Source organism: Hypanus sabinus, chromosome 18, assembly GCF_030144855.1.
Source record: "Hypanus sabinus isolate sHypSab1 chromosome 18, sHypSab1.hap1, whole genome shotgun sequence".
Lineage (NCBI taxonomy): Eukaryota > Metazoa > Chordata > Chondrichthyes > Myliobatiformes > Dasyatidae > Hypanus > Hypanus sabinus.
The window spans coordinates 38,889,434-38,903,860 of NC_082723.1; the positions used below are offsets into that span (position 1 = coordinate 38,889,434).

The 14,427-nt window shown below is 42.9% G+C and overlaps 2 protein-coding genes across 6 annotated transcripts in view; one reads left to right on the forward strand and one right to left on the reverse strand.

The window, feature by feature from the left end:
• Positions 1-10,589, forward strand: part of pmpca (peptidase, mitochondrial processing subunit alpha) — a 19,003-nt gene extending 8,414 nt beyond the window's left edge. Inside the window, exons 5-14 of the mRNA XM_059994203.1 lie at positions 973-1,067; positions 1,891-1,991; positions 2,922-3,105; positions 4,379-4,458; positions 5,391-5,483; positions 6,171-6,289; positions 7,216-7,306; positions 7,439-7,501; positions 8,052-8,196; positions 9,190-10,589. Coding sequence (XP_059850186.1) covers positions 973-1,067; positions 1,891-1,991; positions 2,922-3,105; positions 4,379-4,458; positions 5,391-5,483; positions 6,171-6,289; positions 7,216-7,306; positions 7,439-7,501; positions 8,052-8,196; positions 9,190-9,359 — 1,141 coding nt within the window. The 3' untranslated portion in view covers positions 9,360-10,589. The remainder of the gene's footprint in view (positions 1-972; positions 1,068-1,890; positions 1,992-2,921; positions 3,106-4,378; positions 4,459-5,390; positions 5,484-6,170; positions 6,290-7,215; positions 7,307-7,438; positions 7,502-8,051; positions 8,197-9,189) is intronic.
• inpp5e (inositol polyphosphate-5-phosphatase E) overlaps positions 10,543-14,427 on the reverse strand; it is a 22,247-nt gene continuing 18,362 nt past the window's right edge. For all 5 annotated transcript variants that reach the window (XM_059994200.1, XM_059994202.1, XM_059994197.1 and 2 more), the window contains 3 exons: positions 14,215-14,330; positions 11,675-11,811; positions 10,543-11,383 (listed from right to left, as the gene is read on the reverse strand). In XM_059994200.1, the coding sequence (XP_059850183.1) occupies positions 11,254-11,383; positions 11,675-11,811; positions 14,215-14,330 (383 nt within the window). In that variant the 3' untranslated portion in view covers positions 10,543-11,253. The remainder of the gene's footprint in view (positions 11,384-11,674; positions 11,812-14,214; positions 14,331-14,427) is intronic.

Below are 14,427 nucleotides of genomic sequence, written 5' to 3' on the forward strand. Positions count from 1 at the left end.
TAGCTTGTTTATCTCACCAGATGCTTCACTGTTTCTCTATTCTGTTTCTCCGTTTATCCTCTATCACTACGTTGTTCCTTTTTGTGCCCTGTGGTGCATTGGGCGGCATTTATTTTGCCACTTTCTCAGTATTTGTTTTTTTACCAGGCTCAGTTGCTAGCTCGACACACAACCCAGCTCAGATGGCAAACATGTAAGGGGCTGGCCAGATTCAAAACTGGGACAGTTTGTGTCGAAGTCCAGTGCTGATGCCACTACACCACCAGCTGGCCTCAATCATTATGGGGCCCATATATATTCTACCAATTTAGACCCTCTAAAGGGGAACATTGTAAGACAGAGGACCTGGGCTGGGATGGAGGAAGTACTGGTTTTACAGAGATGTTCTACATTAATGGTTTGACAAAAGATGAGGTCACTGAGAAGGGAGCCTGACCTGGAGCTGTGGCTTTGTACTCTGCGGACCGTGGTCACCCAGGAAATCCATTGTCATAGTCCCATCTGCTACTGACGTGCTCGGCTCTCTGAGCTCCTTCAGGTGACGTACGTAGAACATCCAAAGCTCTGTCAAGGTGTTCGGGTTCACAGGGTTTAAGAATTGCGAGCTAAGCTTGATCAGAATGAGACAAGTATAGGATCATTCATCGTACTTGCCCGGTGCTGGGGGGGGGGGGGCGGGGGGAATGGTCTGGAACACTGGAGCTGAAGAACTTGGATAAAGTGGAGGGGTCTGGCAGTGAAGACAGGGCTCAAGTGCACAGCATTTGGGGAAGACTAGAGTAGGTCTTCTGGGGCTGAGTGGAACAGGTATATACTCTTGCAGGTGAGATGTTTTCTACACATTAATGCTCCCCCTTTAAACCTGTAAGACCAGTCACATTGTTATCTTGTACATCTAAGATTAGGAAAGTAGCTCATTTGGATGTTTCCAATCAAGCCCTGAATGAGTGTTTTTTAACATTTCTGTTTCAGGGACACAACGATGTTTGCTGTTTCTGCAGAGGTGAAGGGTCTGGAGACAGTGGTCAATCTGCTTGCTGATGTGGTGCTGCAGCCGAGGCTTACAGGTAATCGAAGGAGAAGCATATCTATGTGGCATGTGCTACTTTAATCTCCTGATTAACTTTGTGAAGAGAATTTTAATTTTAAAAAGTGAAACTTCATGGTACGTTCAGAGCCTGCGTCTCAGTTTTCTGTGTGGTCAGCAAGATGCTTGTGGTCTTCTCTGAAGCTTCTGCTGATGTCAGGTCTGGATGGCAACTGGAAGGACTGTGCAGGGCTGCTGTTTTTGCCTCTTGCCTGATGCATAGAGGTTGTCAGCTCAGTGCCTTGGATGCTGCAGCAAACAGCAAAATAGCATGTTCACCCTCTGTTACGTCTTCTGGTCCGCGGGTGAATGTTCAGTATGTAGGACTGTGAAAACAAGTGTTGCAGTTTGCCAAACCTTTCCCTAACCCAAAAAGTATGCCAAAGTGCAACACTCTCAAATAATTAAAAAATTACTCGGCAGACAATTTATGCACAGCACATTCCCACAGAAATCATGATGATACGACCAGATAAACGGTCTTTGTGATGTTTATTGAGACATAAACATTGGTCAGTATTAGGGCAATTCCCTGCGCCCTTTCCAATGAGTGAATGAGGTTTCCACCCTTGGGAGAAGACTGGGTCGTAGATTTACACCCAATAAACCAGCTCCTCTGACAAAGGGTGCTGGAGTGTTTGCCTGGAATGATTGGCACTAGTGCCCAAATGGATTTTTTTGAACCTCAATGTTCCTCTCTGAGGTAAGAGGACAGGTAGTTTTGGGCTTTTCTGTGCAGTTGGTGGCCACCTGCCTGACATTCAGCACGTTGATTCAGTTGTTAAACCTTTTCTTTGCCTCAGATGAGGAACTTGACATGACCCGACTGGCCGTCCGCTTTGAGCTGGAGGACTTGCAAATGAGACCAGATCCCGAGCCACTCCTCACTGAAATGATTCATGCGGTAATGTAACTATTCAAATATCTCTGGGTGGAGAAATTCCTCAGGTTGGTTACACTGGAAAAGGAAGAGAGCATTTACACGAGAAGGTCTGCAGAGGCTGGAAATCCAAAGAGACACGCACAAAATGCTGGAGGTCTGGCAGCATCGATGGAAAAGAATAGACAGTCAACATTTCAGGCTGAGACCCTTCTTCAGGATATCATTTAGCCCGTCAAACCTGTTACATTAGTGGGAGGAGGCTACTCTGCTCTCAGACCAGTTACATAAGAGAGCAGGGCACAGTCTCTTGTGCCTGCTGTGCCATTCAGTTAGATCAGAGTTGATTTGTATTTAATACCTATTGACCTCCTTTACTCCAAAACCCTTCCTAAATCAGGAAAGCTGGACCTCTGTCTTGGTTGGTACATCTACCCTGTGAATTCTTTGTATTGGAGTTTGAGGGGGGGGTGGCTGGGGTAGATTTTCTTACTACTCTATCTGTGGAGAGCTTGATCCTGACATCCCCTCTGTTGCCTGAGTTTTATCATTTCACCACATTGTTGTGGATTGAGGAAATGTTTCTTTTATTGATATAACTGGATTCCTTTAAGGTTTCAATTACAAATTCAGTCACAGTTATACTCAGAATGCCTGCCTAGTAGCTTTAATGATTTTAACCCCAATGTTACTCTGGTAAATCTATGTTGCACACTTGGCACTCCCACCTCTCCCCTCCAATATCTGATTTGAGTCCCCAGAAATAATGCATTTTATCCAAAGGAGGCCTAACCCTGAGAACAGTAAGCAGAAGACTCGCCTTCTGTTTTAATCTCCTTAAGATGAAGGAGAGATACTTTGATAGGTAGGTCACATGCAGGAGACATAAGAAAGGAAAGTGGAAGAGCCAAGTGGTAGCAGAAGGTGAACATTTTCTCATTTTTGTCTCTGCAGGCAGCCTACCGGGATAATACAGTGGGGCTGCCCAGGTTCTGTCCCACGGACAACATCGAGAAGATCGATCAAAAGCTGATCCACTCGTTTTTGCGAAATTACTACACCTTTGACCGACTGGTGTTGGCTGGGGTTGGGGTGGACCATGATCAGTTGGTGGAGTGTGCAAAGAAGTACCTTCAGGGTATGAATGCAACCTCGGTCTCAGTTTAACATCTACACACGTCTGTCCGATTGTCCTTCATGACTTTGACCCCAGTGTTATGGGGCAGCACGGTAGCGAGGTGGTTAGCATAATGCTTTATGATATAGTCGAACTGGGTTCGATTTGAGCTGCTGCCTGTGAGGAGTTTGTATGTTCTCTCCCATGACCACATGGGTTTCCTCCGGGTGCTCTGGTTTCCTCCCACAGTCCAAAGACATACTGGTTAGTAGGTTAATTGGTGATTGTAAATTGTCCCATGATAGAACTGGGATTAAATCAGGGGGTTGTTGGGCAGTGTGGCTCAAAGGATCAGAAGGGCCTATTCCACGCTGTATCAGTAAATAACTAAATTAATTAAATTTTATTTGGTAGTTATTTTAGAAGTATCTTCCTGAATCAAAAGCCCATTTTGTATCTGACCTTCCTAAATTTCAAGCTCAGAATCTTACAGCACTAACGAGGCTTGTATCATTATAGTGCCTTTCCCATCTCAGAATAGTTCAAAACTGCTCAAGTTTTATTAATCGTGAAGTATTGTCATTGCTGTGACATAAAACTTAAATGCTTGCTGTATGCGAACTGGCCGCATAAGAAGCAACGTTACCGTAACCAGATAACCTGATAATATTGTAGTAATGTTAATTGATAAATATTGGCCAAAGCATTTTGGCATGTTTGCCTCTGCTGGGTTTTTTATAAAAGCTATTTTGTTAGTCCAAGTCCCTTGCTATTTTGAGATACTAGATGCTGAAGGAACCAATGGGTCAGGGAGCATCTTGTGTGTTGCTCCCTTGCTATCTCCATTTTTCCTCTGGTTCTTTCACCAATCATTGAAAATCTGTTTGCTCTGGTTGTTGATTCTGCAGTCAGTAGATAGTATCTTCTAATTGACTGCTCAATCATCTCTTCATTTTGAAATTTTATTCTGAAGAGAATAAGTCTAACTCTTTTAGTCTCTCCACCCAATTGCTTTTGGCTGTTGTTTGAACCCCTATCTGATAGGGTGGATGGGACATTCACTTACATCTCACAGAAGAGACAGCCTCTCTAAAAATCAGGGCATTAGCAGGGACGGTCAGAGGAGATTTAATATTCAGGTCTCTGGAGTGGGACTCAAACACATGACCTTCTGACTTATGGGACACTGAGCTAAGGTTGAAACTTTGGTGGTTATTCAAGCACTCAGAATGGATCTCTTCAGGCTCTTGAACCCATTACACTCATCAAATTTTCTTTCTTCCATGTTGCACAGGAGTAACCCCAGTGTGGGGGTTAGAAAAGCCCACTGATGTGGACCAGTCTGTGTCCCAGTACACTGGGGGAATCATAAAGGTGAGGCACTTCTCTGTGTTTTGGGGATTAGTCCCTGATCCATACAACAAATTCTCAGAACAATTCCACTTGAAGACTACCTTCTTGAGACTGTCAGGCGGAGATAAGAGGATGGCTTGGGCTTGTGGGGGTCTGAGGTTGGTTCTACACTTTTTCACCCCTTAGTTGCCCTGTGGAAGTCTACTTTTGTCCTAACCACCTCCACTCTTATCCTCAGCCTGTTGGAGCAGTTGATTTTGGTGTCTGGAGTAATTGGCCTTGGCAAATCCGTGGTAGGAGTACTACTGGATGGGGAATTCTAAGTGGCATCTTCCCCTCCTGATTGCCATCTGTGACGTCCACTGGTAAACACTTTCTGAGGATAGGATTGAGTTCAACCCTCAGTTAGTTCTCTTATGGTTGCATAGCCTGTCCAGTCTCTTTGGATGACTTGCAACATAATGCACACGTAGGAACTCAGAAATAAATGCAGAACATGGTGGAAATAGCAGTTCCAGATGAAGATCAGTGAGCTGATGGTCTGTGTGAATGTCTTCACCTAGAAAGTTAATTCTTGTTCCACAGATCCTGCTTGAGTTGACAAGTATTTGCTTTATTTGCTGTTTTTATTGCTTCTTGGGTCAGATAGAAATGGAAGGTCATCGCTTGTAGAGCTGAATGTATTTTTGAAAGGCGTCAGGGAGTGGCCTTGGAGATATTTTATGCCATTATAAGGCTTTATCCAGTTTTGATGTGGTGGGCATATTGGAACCATACTGCAGGGGATAAAGTCTGGGGCTGGGTACTGGCCTTCCTCTGTCTCTGTGCTATGTTAGTCTGAAGAATTCAAGTTGTCAGTGTTGGTCTGTGCTGACTTCTTACTTTGTGAGGTGGGAAATGAGTGGTGGGAGAATGAGACTCTAACACAATCCACAGTGTGTTTGTTTTTTCAGGTGGAGAAGGACATGACGGATGTCAGCCTGGGCCCCACTCCAATCCCAGAGCTTACTCACATAATGATTGGCCTAGAAAGCTGTTCCTTCCTGGTGAGTACAAGCTAATTTAATTGTAAAACCTAATTGTGTTACTGGCCTAAAATCTAGGGGAGGTGAGTTTAAACTCATTCTGGGCAGGTTGAGTATTTGAACCAGTTTGGGTTACATTTTTCGTTGCAGGTTGCCTGTCAGCCTGTCTTCTGTGATTTTATTTGGTCCATAGTGCTTCTCATTGAGACCAAGCTAGCACTGGAGGGCCTCCCCTGTCAGTGCAGTTCTTGTGTTGTCTTTTAAGTGTAAGTGCTGTCATATTAAACCTAAATGCAACTTTTAAATGTCCTGAATCCTGAAAACTGATGCTCTTTGAACACAGGTGTAATTGCATTGTGAAATTTACCCAGTAGTTGCTGGAGTCAAATTGTAATATATTCTACATCTTAACAGCTTTCCTTTGTTTAAAACTACAGACCAATTAGAACTAGCTTCCTAGTCCTTTATCAGACCATAATTTTGAATACCTTTAACCTCTGTTCTGAAGAGAACTGACTCATTACAGCTAGATATGGTGCAGATTTCAGGAGTGAGTGACTGGAATTAACCTTTCCTACTGCATTCCACCTATCACAGACTGGTGTGGGGATGTGCACTATTGCAGAAGGGAATTGGGAGAAGTGGGGGTTGTTGACAGAGGAGGGGAACATTATAGTGTTCATGAAAAAATTATCTGCTTTGTTTCAGGAGGAGGATTTCATTCCTTTTGCTGTGCTGAACATGATGATGGGTGGCGGGGGCTCGTTCTCAGCTGGGGGACCTGGGAAGGGCATGTTCACCAGACTCTACCTCAATGTATTAAACAGGTCAGTCCTTGTGCACCTCTGAGTGCTGTGCCCCTGCTGATTGCCAGGGGTTTATTGGGTTTGGCAGAGATGAGTAAAGAGACTGAGAATTTGCTTCAGCACTTGTGATGTCAGATTTGTGTGGGAAGGGGTACATTCTCTGAAAGTTTGCCAGTGGTGGGAGGTTAATTTTGAAGGTGCCTGTGCTTTCTGGCACACTTCCACACCAGGTTTGGACGTAGGGGAAGCTCCAAGAGAAAGACAGTTTGTAACACTGAAGGGGTGCTTATACGATGTTGATAATTCCACGGTGTCCCTGGAGACCTTATCTACAGCTATAGCAAACAAAACTTGTCCATGGGGGTGGGGGGAGAAGCTTACTAGATCATATTTATTGTCTTCTGACTGATCAGATGGTAGTGTAGTGGTTAGCACAACACTTTACAGTACCAGCGACCCCGGTTCAATTCCTGTCACTGTCTGTAAGGAGTTTGTATATTCCCCCCATGGCTGTGTGGGTTTCCCCTGGGTGCTCCAGTTTCCTCCCACAGTCCAAAGATGTACTGGTTAGTAGGTTAATTGATCATTGTAAATTTTCCTGTGATTAAATTGGGAGTTGGTGGGCAATGTGGCTCATTGCTTTCATGGTTCCTTTGTCCAGTATACCAAGAATAATCACCTTTTCTACATCTTTTAATGTCTTTGAGAGGGTAAACGATGTTTTGATTCAAGTTTTCATGTGAAGGGAACTCTTCCTGCTTATGTAGTTTCTTTAACTTTGTTAGCCAGGAATGTAGTACCTCGTCTCTTGGGTGGGATGCAAATCTACAGCCTTCTTATCTCGAGAAGAGGTTGCTACAGATGGATTAATGGGTTCAAGGTTCCCAGTCTGTAAAGGGGCAACAGATCAGTCTTCCATCTTACTGATAACCATACATTTTCCACAGACACCACTGGATGTATAATGCCACTGCCTATCACCACAGCTATGAGGATACTGGTCTTTTGTGTATCCATGCCAGTGCAGATCCCAGACAGGTACCAAGTTATCATCAGATTACTCATTGTCTTATTGAACCATTCATTCTCAGTATACTTATTTTTAACATTCTCCATAATTGATGATTTATTCTGTATACTCATGTTAAATACTTGTTTCTTGTGCTGCAGGTCAGAGAGATGGTGGAAATCATCACTCGAGAATTTATCCTGATGGCTGGCTCAGTGGGAGAAGTGAGTGCATGTACTGAATTGAACAGATTTTTATTCAGTGAGTTATCGTTGGTTTAGGGAGATGGGTGTATATCAAGGAGCACATAAACTAAGGAAAGTGAGGAAAGGTAAGGGAGAGGAGACCCCACACAGACAGCAGAATGTTCAAGTGTCACCAGCTTATTCACAGCCTTAATGTATAAGGATGCAGTTTATTTTAAGTTCAAGCCGCAGTCCAGAGTTTGGTACTGAATTCAGGGAGATACTTTCAGTGCTAATGTTGCACTTCCATAGTGTGTCCTTCGAATGAATGTTAAACAGAGACTGTTTGTTATTAGATCCAGTGTAAAATTGTACTATTTCTGACTTTTTCTGATTGTGTGTGCAATGTTAGCTTTGTTCTGTACCTAACCTATGCTGTGGCTGCCCTGGAAGCGTTTGAGGGAACAGAAATGAAAGGGCTTCGATCTCTATCTGTTTTGTAAAGTACTTGCCCTGGGAATTTAATGAAATGAGATAGGATACTGTTTGGAGGACTGGTGCATAGATTTATTGCTCTATTTGTTGTCAGGTGGAGCTAGAACGAGCCAAGACCCAGTTGCAGTCTATGCTGATGATGAATCTTGAGTCTCGACCAGTTATCTTTGAGGATGTAGGAAGACAGGTGTTGGCAACAGGAATGCGGAAACTCCCCCTCGAGCTTTGCAGACTAATTGGTAAGCAGAAGCTGAACAGAAATCAATAAGCAACATACTTTTCAAATGCTAATTTGGTCTTAATTATGCATAGAGAACACTTTAGTGCTTCTTTCTCCCTCAACCTTGCTTTTCATTTTCTGTCCCCCTACCATCATCTCCAGCTACCTCAACAGTGGGATGTACAGAAGAGAGGGGCACCCAGCCTACCATGACTACCTAATTAATTCTCATTGAGATTTCATTTTTATATACAATTCCCATTTAAAAGTTACTATACTAAACCTTCCATAATCCAGCACTATTGGGACCTCGGCAGTGCCAGCCAGACTACCACATTTTCTGGACTATTGGATATTACTTTTATACCAAATCACTTCTATTTTACACTTTTGTGTTACCTGTAGTATAATGAATTTTCAAGTGAACCTGGCAAGTTTAAAGAGAGTGAAAAAAATGTACAAGCAATCCAGACTTCAGGTCCAGTACAAACTCTCCCACATTCCTGATCCTTTGTGCTTTGGATTCCAGCCACAGTCCAGATCCCTGCTCTGGCTGCTTGCTGCACCTGCACTCGGACCCCAGATTAATGATTAGGATTTCTTAACAAATGGATTCTGGATTATTGGAACTTTGTTTCTGCCATCCTTTCAAGCTGTTCTTTTATTGAGACATATTAGGTATATTAATTTTACTAACACTGTTGCTGAAAGAAAGCAGTTTTTTCCATTGAATCTTTGATTAATCTTTCTTTAGCCAGTCTATATTCCCTCTATTTAAGTTCTCTCATTTCAATGAATCTGACATTTGCCAGATAGTTGAGGTAAACGCCCAAATCACTGACAAATACCTGTACATGTCTTAATCAGAGATTAGATTTTAATTGCTGCTTTCATGGAAGCCCTAAATTTGGAAAAGGCAAATCCTCTTTCTTACCACCTGGCCCACGCAGGAAGCCTAGATAATGATGAGAGAGGCCTGCTCAGAACTAACAAAGATCACTTGCTCTCGCAGGGGAAGTGACAGCGAGTGACATCAGGAGGGTCACAACCAAGATGTTACGCAGTAGACCTGCTGTGGCAGCGCTGGGGGACTTCAGTGACTTGCCGACGTACGAGCACATCCAGCAGGCACTGGCCAGCAAAGATGGCCGATTACCCCGCATTTACCGGCTGTTCCGGTGAGCAGCTCTGATTACCTGACTGAACAGAAAAGCCATTGTACTCCAGGTTCCTGGTCGTTGTTTATCCACGAGCTGCTTCTGTTGAGTGCGGGGTAATCGTTTGTAAGTAGAGGGGAAGAGAGGTTTGATATGTGATCTGATTGGTTTTATATAAAGGGGGGGAGCTGAAAATCTTTTAAAGTAAGAACTGTGATTACTTTGTTATGTGATGCTGCTATTGTTCATCTGCTCCTGGACTGTGATAATTCTCACTGCACAGTGAATGTCACATCCCATAATGTCTTAATCGTTCTAACACAAGGAACCTTTGCTCGATCCCGATATCTTTCCTAGGCTTCTGCCTCCAACTGGGAGGTTGTACAGGAAAATCTGAAAAACTACATAACATTTTCCAGTGCCTCCTATCACGTGCACTTATTTCTCCCACCTTATCCATTGTCCCCATTTGCTACATGCTGGTGTATACCCTTTCATCTAGATCTCCTCCCACCTTTGCTTAATCTCATCCTACCAATCAGTAACAGAGTCAGTGCAGTGGGATATGGGGCTTTGTGCAGGTGAGACTTGCCCATGTTGCTAGTTAGAGTGCTTGATTCTTGTTCCTCACACTGAGCTGCAGTGCAACTAAGAGTTGATGATAGGTGCTGTAACAGAACCACTGTTGATGTGGTTAAGATCAATGCTCATGGAAAAAGCAGCAGAGCTAAGTATTATTAAATACCTTCAAAGAAAGTTGGTGAGAATAGGTCAATGTACACAGACTACAGGTTTAACTGTTATTGAAATCAAATGGATCATGGGAGGATTGAGTGGTTTGCTGGTGCTCTTGAACCAGCTGGAAAGAGGATTCCTGTTCCTTCCTTAAGTAGTGGGGGGACAGGATGCAGTAAATGGCCTCAATTTATGTCTACCCTATCCCAGCTGTTATGTTAATTAGAATACACTGAGTATAGTTAACCCCTAAAGTTGCTATACATGGTTGTACACGTTTATGCACCCATCAGTTTTCAATAAGCCACCCAGACCACTATGGGGAAGAATTTGGCTGTACACTCCAAGGTTTGAATGATATCTCTTCAAACCACTGGTTAATATGACCACGATGTGAGCGAGCAGTTTTTTTCCCTGTGCGGACTTACACGCAGTAGTCACCGTCAGAAGCTCGCAGAGTGATACTCGGAGCACTCGTGATATTGTTTAATAATTGTCAAATAAAATAAGACTAACAGTTTGGTGCAGTCTGTTCACTAGTTTCTTTGGTAACAGCCTTAATTATTTTAAAAGAAGGGTGGTATTGAAATTCAAGGTATTGCAGCAAGATTACAAAGGAACAAATCCTGGAAGATCAGCGTTCCTGGCCTGGGTATTGTTTTCCTGCTCACTGACTCCCATTGATGATGAGATGCCTGTGAATTATGGATGAGAACAAGATATTGTGAAATTACATCACCCTCGCTGCAACATCTTGCTGTTATTTATGGTGTATGTTTAAAGAATGGCCACCTAGAATGCATAGCTTGTACCCGTGCACACAGGAACTCCTGGGGACCACAGAATCCAGCAAACTTCAGAGGAAGACACTTAGAAATAACATTAAGCAATTTTATCAAGTTCCAACATTTGATTTTTTAAATCTAATGTCTGAAACATTTCCAATGTGTTGTAAATACAAAATATAAAAAACAAGGCAATGATCAATTTAATGTGCACACACAGCTACTATTTATAACCAGGTTCCATGGCACCCTTGCCTACACTGTCCTTTGTCCTTGGCATTGCATCTGTGGTTGGCTGGTCTGTGGCAAGGGCTTTAGTAAAGTGTGAGGTCAGGCCTGCATCCGGTACCTCCATCCCATTGCAGATTTAGGAAGCTTCATGTTTCGTTGTTAGTTGTATCAGGAGACACTGCAGATAGTGCTGTTCTTCTGGTTCGATAAAGCATGTTGTTTCTGCTCATTGAGGAACCGTCTCTTTATTCCCTCCAAGTAAATATCTCTGTAAAACTGACCGGCACACAGTGGGATGCTGAAGGAACAAAGCAGACAAATTTAATGCAAACAAAAACATTTTACTACACATACTCCTGATATCCAATTCTTTTTTCACACAAAGTTTCTGCAGCCAGTCCTGCATCATAGCCCTTAAGGTGCCCCCAGTTCTCCATAGAAGGTGGCTATTAAGAGCCCAGTAAAAGACAAAAACATAGATTGTGAACAGCACTCTCAGACCTCCTTCACTTCGGGTTTTATAAAACCACAAGTGACTGATCAAGACGAGTAAATGGGGGGGGGGGGGGAGGAAGTGTCGATGTCTTACTTATCTCTTCCTGGTCGAATCCTGACTTGATAGAAGCAGTAAACAGGCCTGTGGTCTGAGGTTTTAATGGAATTGCAGGAGCCATACTTAACCACAAGAATGTCACCTTTCTGCCGACTCTTGCATATGATTCTATCCTGTAAGATGTGAGGATTAAAGTCAAAGTTGCTCCCTTTTGTATTTCATAACAATACAGAGATCTCAATGGGAAGTATAAGATTAGCTTTATTTGTCACATATAAATCAACATACACAGTGAATACATTGTTTATGTCAAACTCCAAGGTTGTGCTGGGGGCAGCCCGAAGTGTTGCCATAGCGTGCATACAACTTACCAATCCCAATGCGTACATCTTTGGAATGTGGGAGGAAACCGGAGGACTCAGAAGAAACCCATGTGATCATAGGGAGAATGTACACTGTCCTATTAATACAGTCTTTGGAAAACATGTTTAAACACCTGTAATTTCCCAACAAGCTTGAAAATACTTTGTTTTCAACTTGCGCTTCTGAAATATCCAGCAATACCCTTTCAGACATCATATTGCTGATTGTAACAAGTTGTTGTATTAAAAATATCTTATCCTGCCTCTGGTTCATCTAATGTCACTTTTAAATATGCCGCCACCTTCTCCTCCCCTGGAAAGCCTTCCTCATGTAATTCAATCTACAGTGGACTCTGGTTAACTAGCAAACATCAGGACTAGTACACTTTGGGTGAATTAAGTAGCTACCTCAATTAGCTGAAGTTTCATGGAAATATAGTTTAGAAAGGTTTATTGTCAAAGAATGTATAAATTATATACAACCTTCAGATTTTCTTGCTCACAGGTAACAAAGCAAGAAATCAAAAAGAACCCAATTAAAGAAAAAAAATTAAAGGCCAACACTCAATGTGCAAGAAAAAAAATACATATCATGCAGACAGCAGCATTCCAAACCAAACCTGAGTCCTCAGATCTGAACCCCAGAGCAGCCCAAAGCCTTACGTATCAGTTCATCATATTAGCAGCACAAAGCACAGCAGTCTTCAAAGCATCTTAGCAATGACTCACGGAGAATGAGCAAAATTAACTCTTGTCCTGACTGTCACCCTATCCTTTCAGTGGACTAGCATTTAAATTGACCAAACAACGAAACGGTGAAAGTCTCTGGTGCCCTGGAAAGAGCAATGAAGTTTGCAAAGAGCAAGCAAAATTGGCTCTCGCCTCCGATTTGGGCCAGTGCTTAAATTGCCTAAAAAGCAAATCGTATATTGCACCAAGACCTGGGTGCTGCTGCTGCGATAGGTTCTGGGTCTAGACCACGCCACCCAGTGACTCGCTCCAGGCCTAGACCGGAAACTGCTCTCAAGCTCTTCAAATCAGCTTGGCGCCCAGAGTGATCCATACTCACTCCCAGGCCAGCTGTCCAAGCGTCGGAACTCCACCTGCAACAATTCTGTAATACACCATCTCAGCTCACCCCCGAATTTACCTCACCATCACTCGCCTCTTCACTGTCTGCGGCGATAATTTAACACAATTTGCCTCAAAAGGTATTTTTAGTGATGTTTATAGTCAGATTTCTTAGTTTTTTGACTACCAGAAAGCTGACGCACATGTCCAGTAGTGCCATCTTAACCAAAACACTTTTATTGTAACATTCAAGATGTTTGTCCCTACTTTCAAATTCTTCTAGCTCCTAACTTCGAAGTAGTGAAATCACCCCATTTTCACACTAGGCTGTTTTCTAGCATCTCCAAGCCTGAATGCTTGAAATCATAATGCGCAAAACAGTTCTGAATTGTCTTTAGAATGCAAACACAAGAAAATCTGCAGATGCTGGAAATTCAAGCAACACACACAAAATGCTGGTGGAACACAGCAGGCCAGGCAGCATCTTTCGGAAGAAGTCCACTGAGTTGTCTTACTGCTCGGCACCTATCTGTGACGGAAGTCACTGCTTTTTGAACATTTGTACATAATTGATGTTATTTATAAAATATTTGTTCAAAGTATGGTGTAGTGTTTTAATGGCCACAGAAGTGCCACTAGTTAGTAACTGTTTTGGTGGCGTAGCAGTTAGCACAATGCTATTACAGCTCAGGGCATCAGAATTCAATCCCAGCATCCCCTGGAAGGAGTTTCTGTACATCCTCCCCATGAAATTCATGGATGTTCTTCAGGTGGTCCAGTTTCCAGTTTCCTCCCACAGTACAAACATATGCTGAGTAGGTTAAACTGCCCTGTGAGTAGGTTAGGTTTAAATCGGGGTTGCTGAGGCAGTGCGTCTTGAGGGACTGGAAAGGTCTACTCTGTGCTGTGTCTCTAAATAAATAAATGCAATGGGTAAATAAACAGACAAACAGATACTGTCCTGGCCCAATTAACTGGAACCTACTGTATATTGAGAACTCTTAATTGAATCACCCTTTAATGTTTTCTGGTAAGAAGAATTATCTCAGCTGACCAGAATAACAAATTAGCAGGAAGACTGGTAACAGAGGGAACGCCAAAGCCTGAAACTGCTACAGAAATAAACTCCTGTTGATTCTTTACCGTATAAGATGGAGTCCTTTTCTTTGCACTGCTGTCGTACACATCAGATCCAATGTCAAATTTGTAGGTGGGAGGAAAACTTATTTCGGCTTCTCTGAACCCTTTGAAAACAGAGCCTGTGGAACAAGGAAAGATCAGATAAGTGAGCTTCAAAGGTCTTTAATACTATTACATCTCTAGTACATAGGACAGGGGTCGGCAACCTGCGGCTCC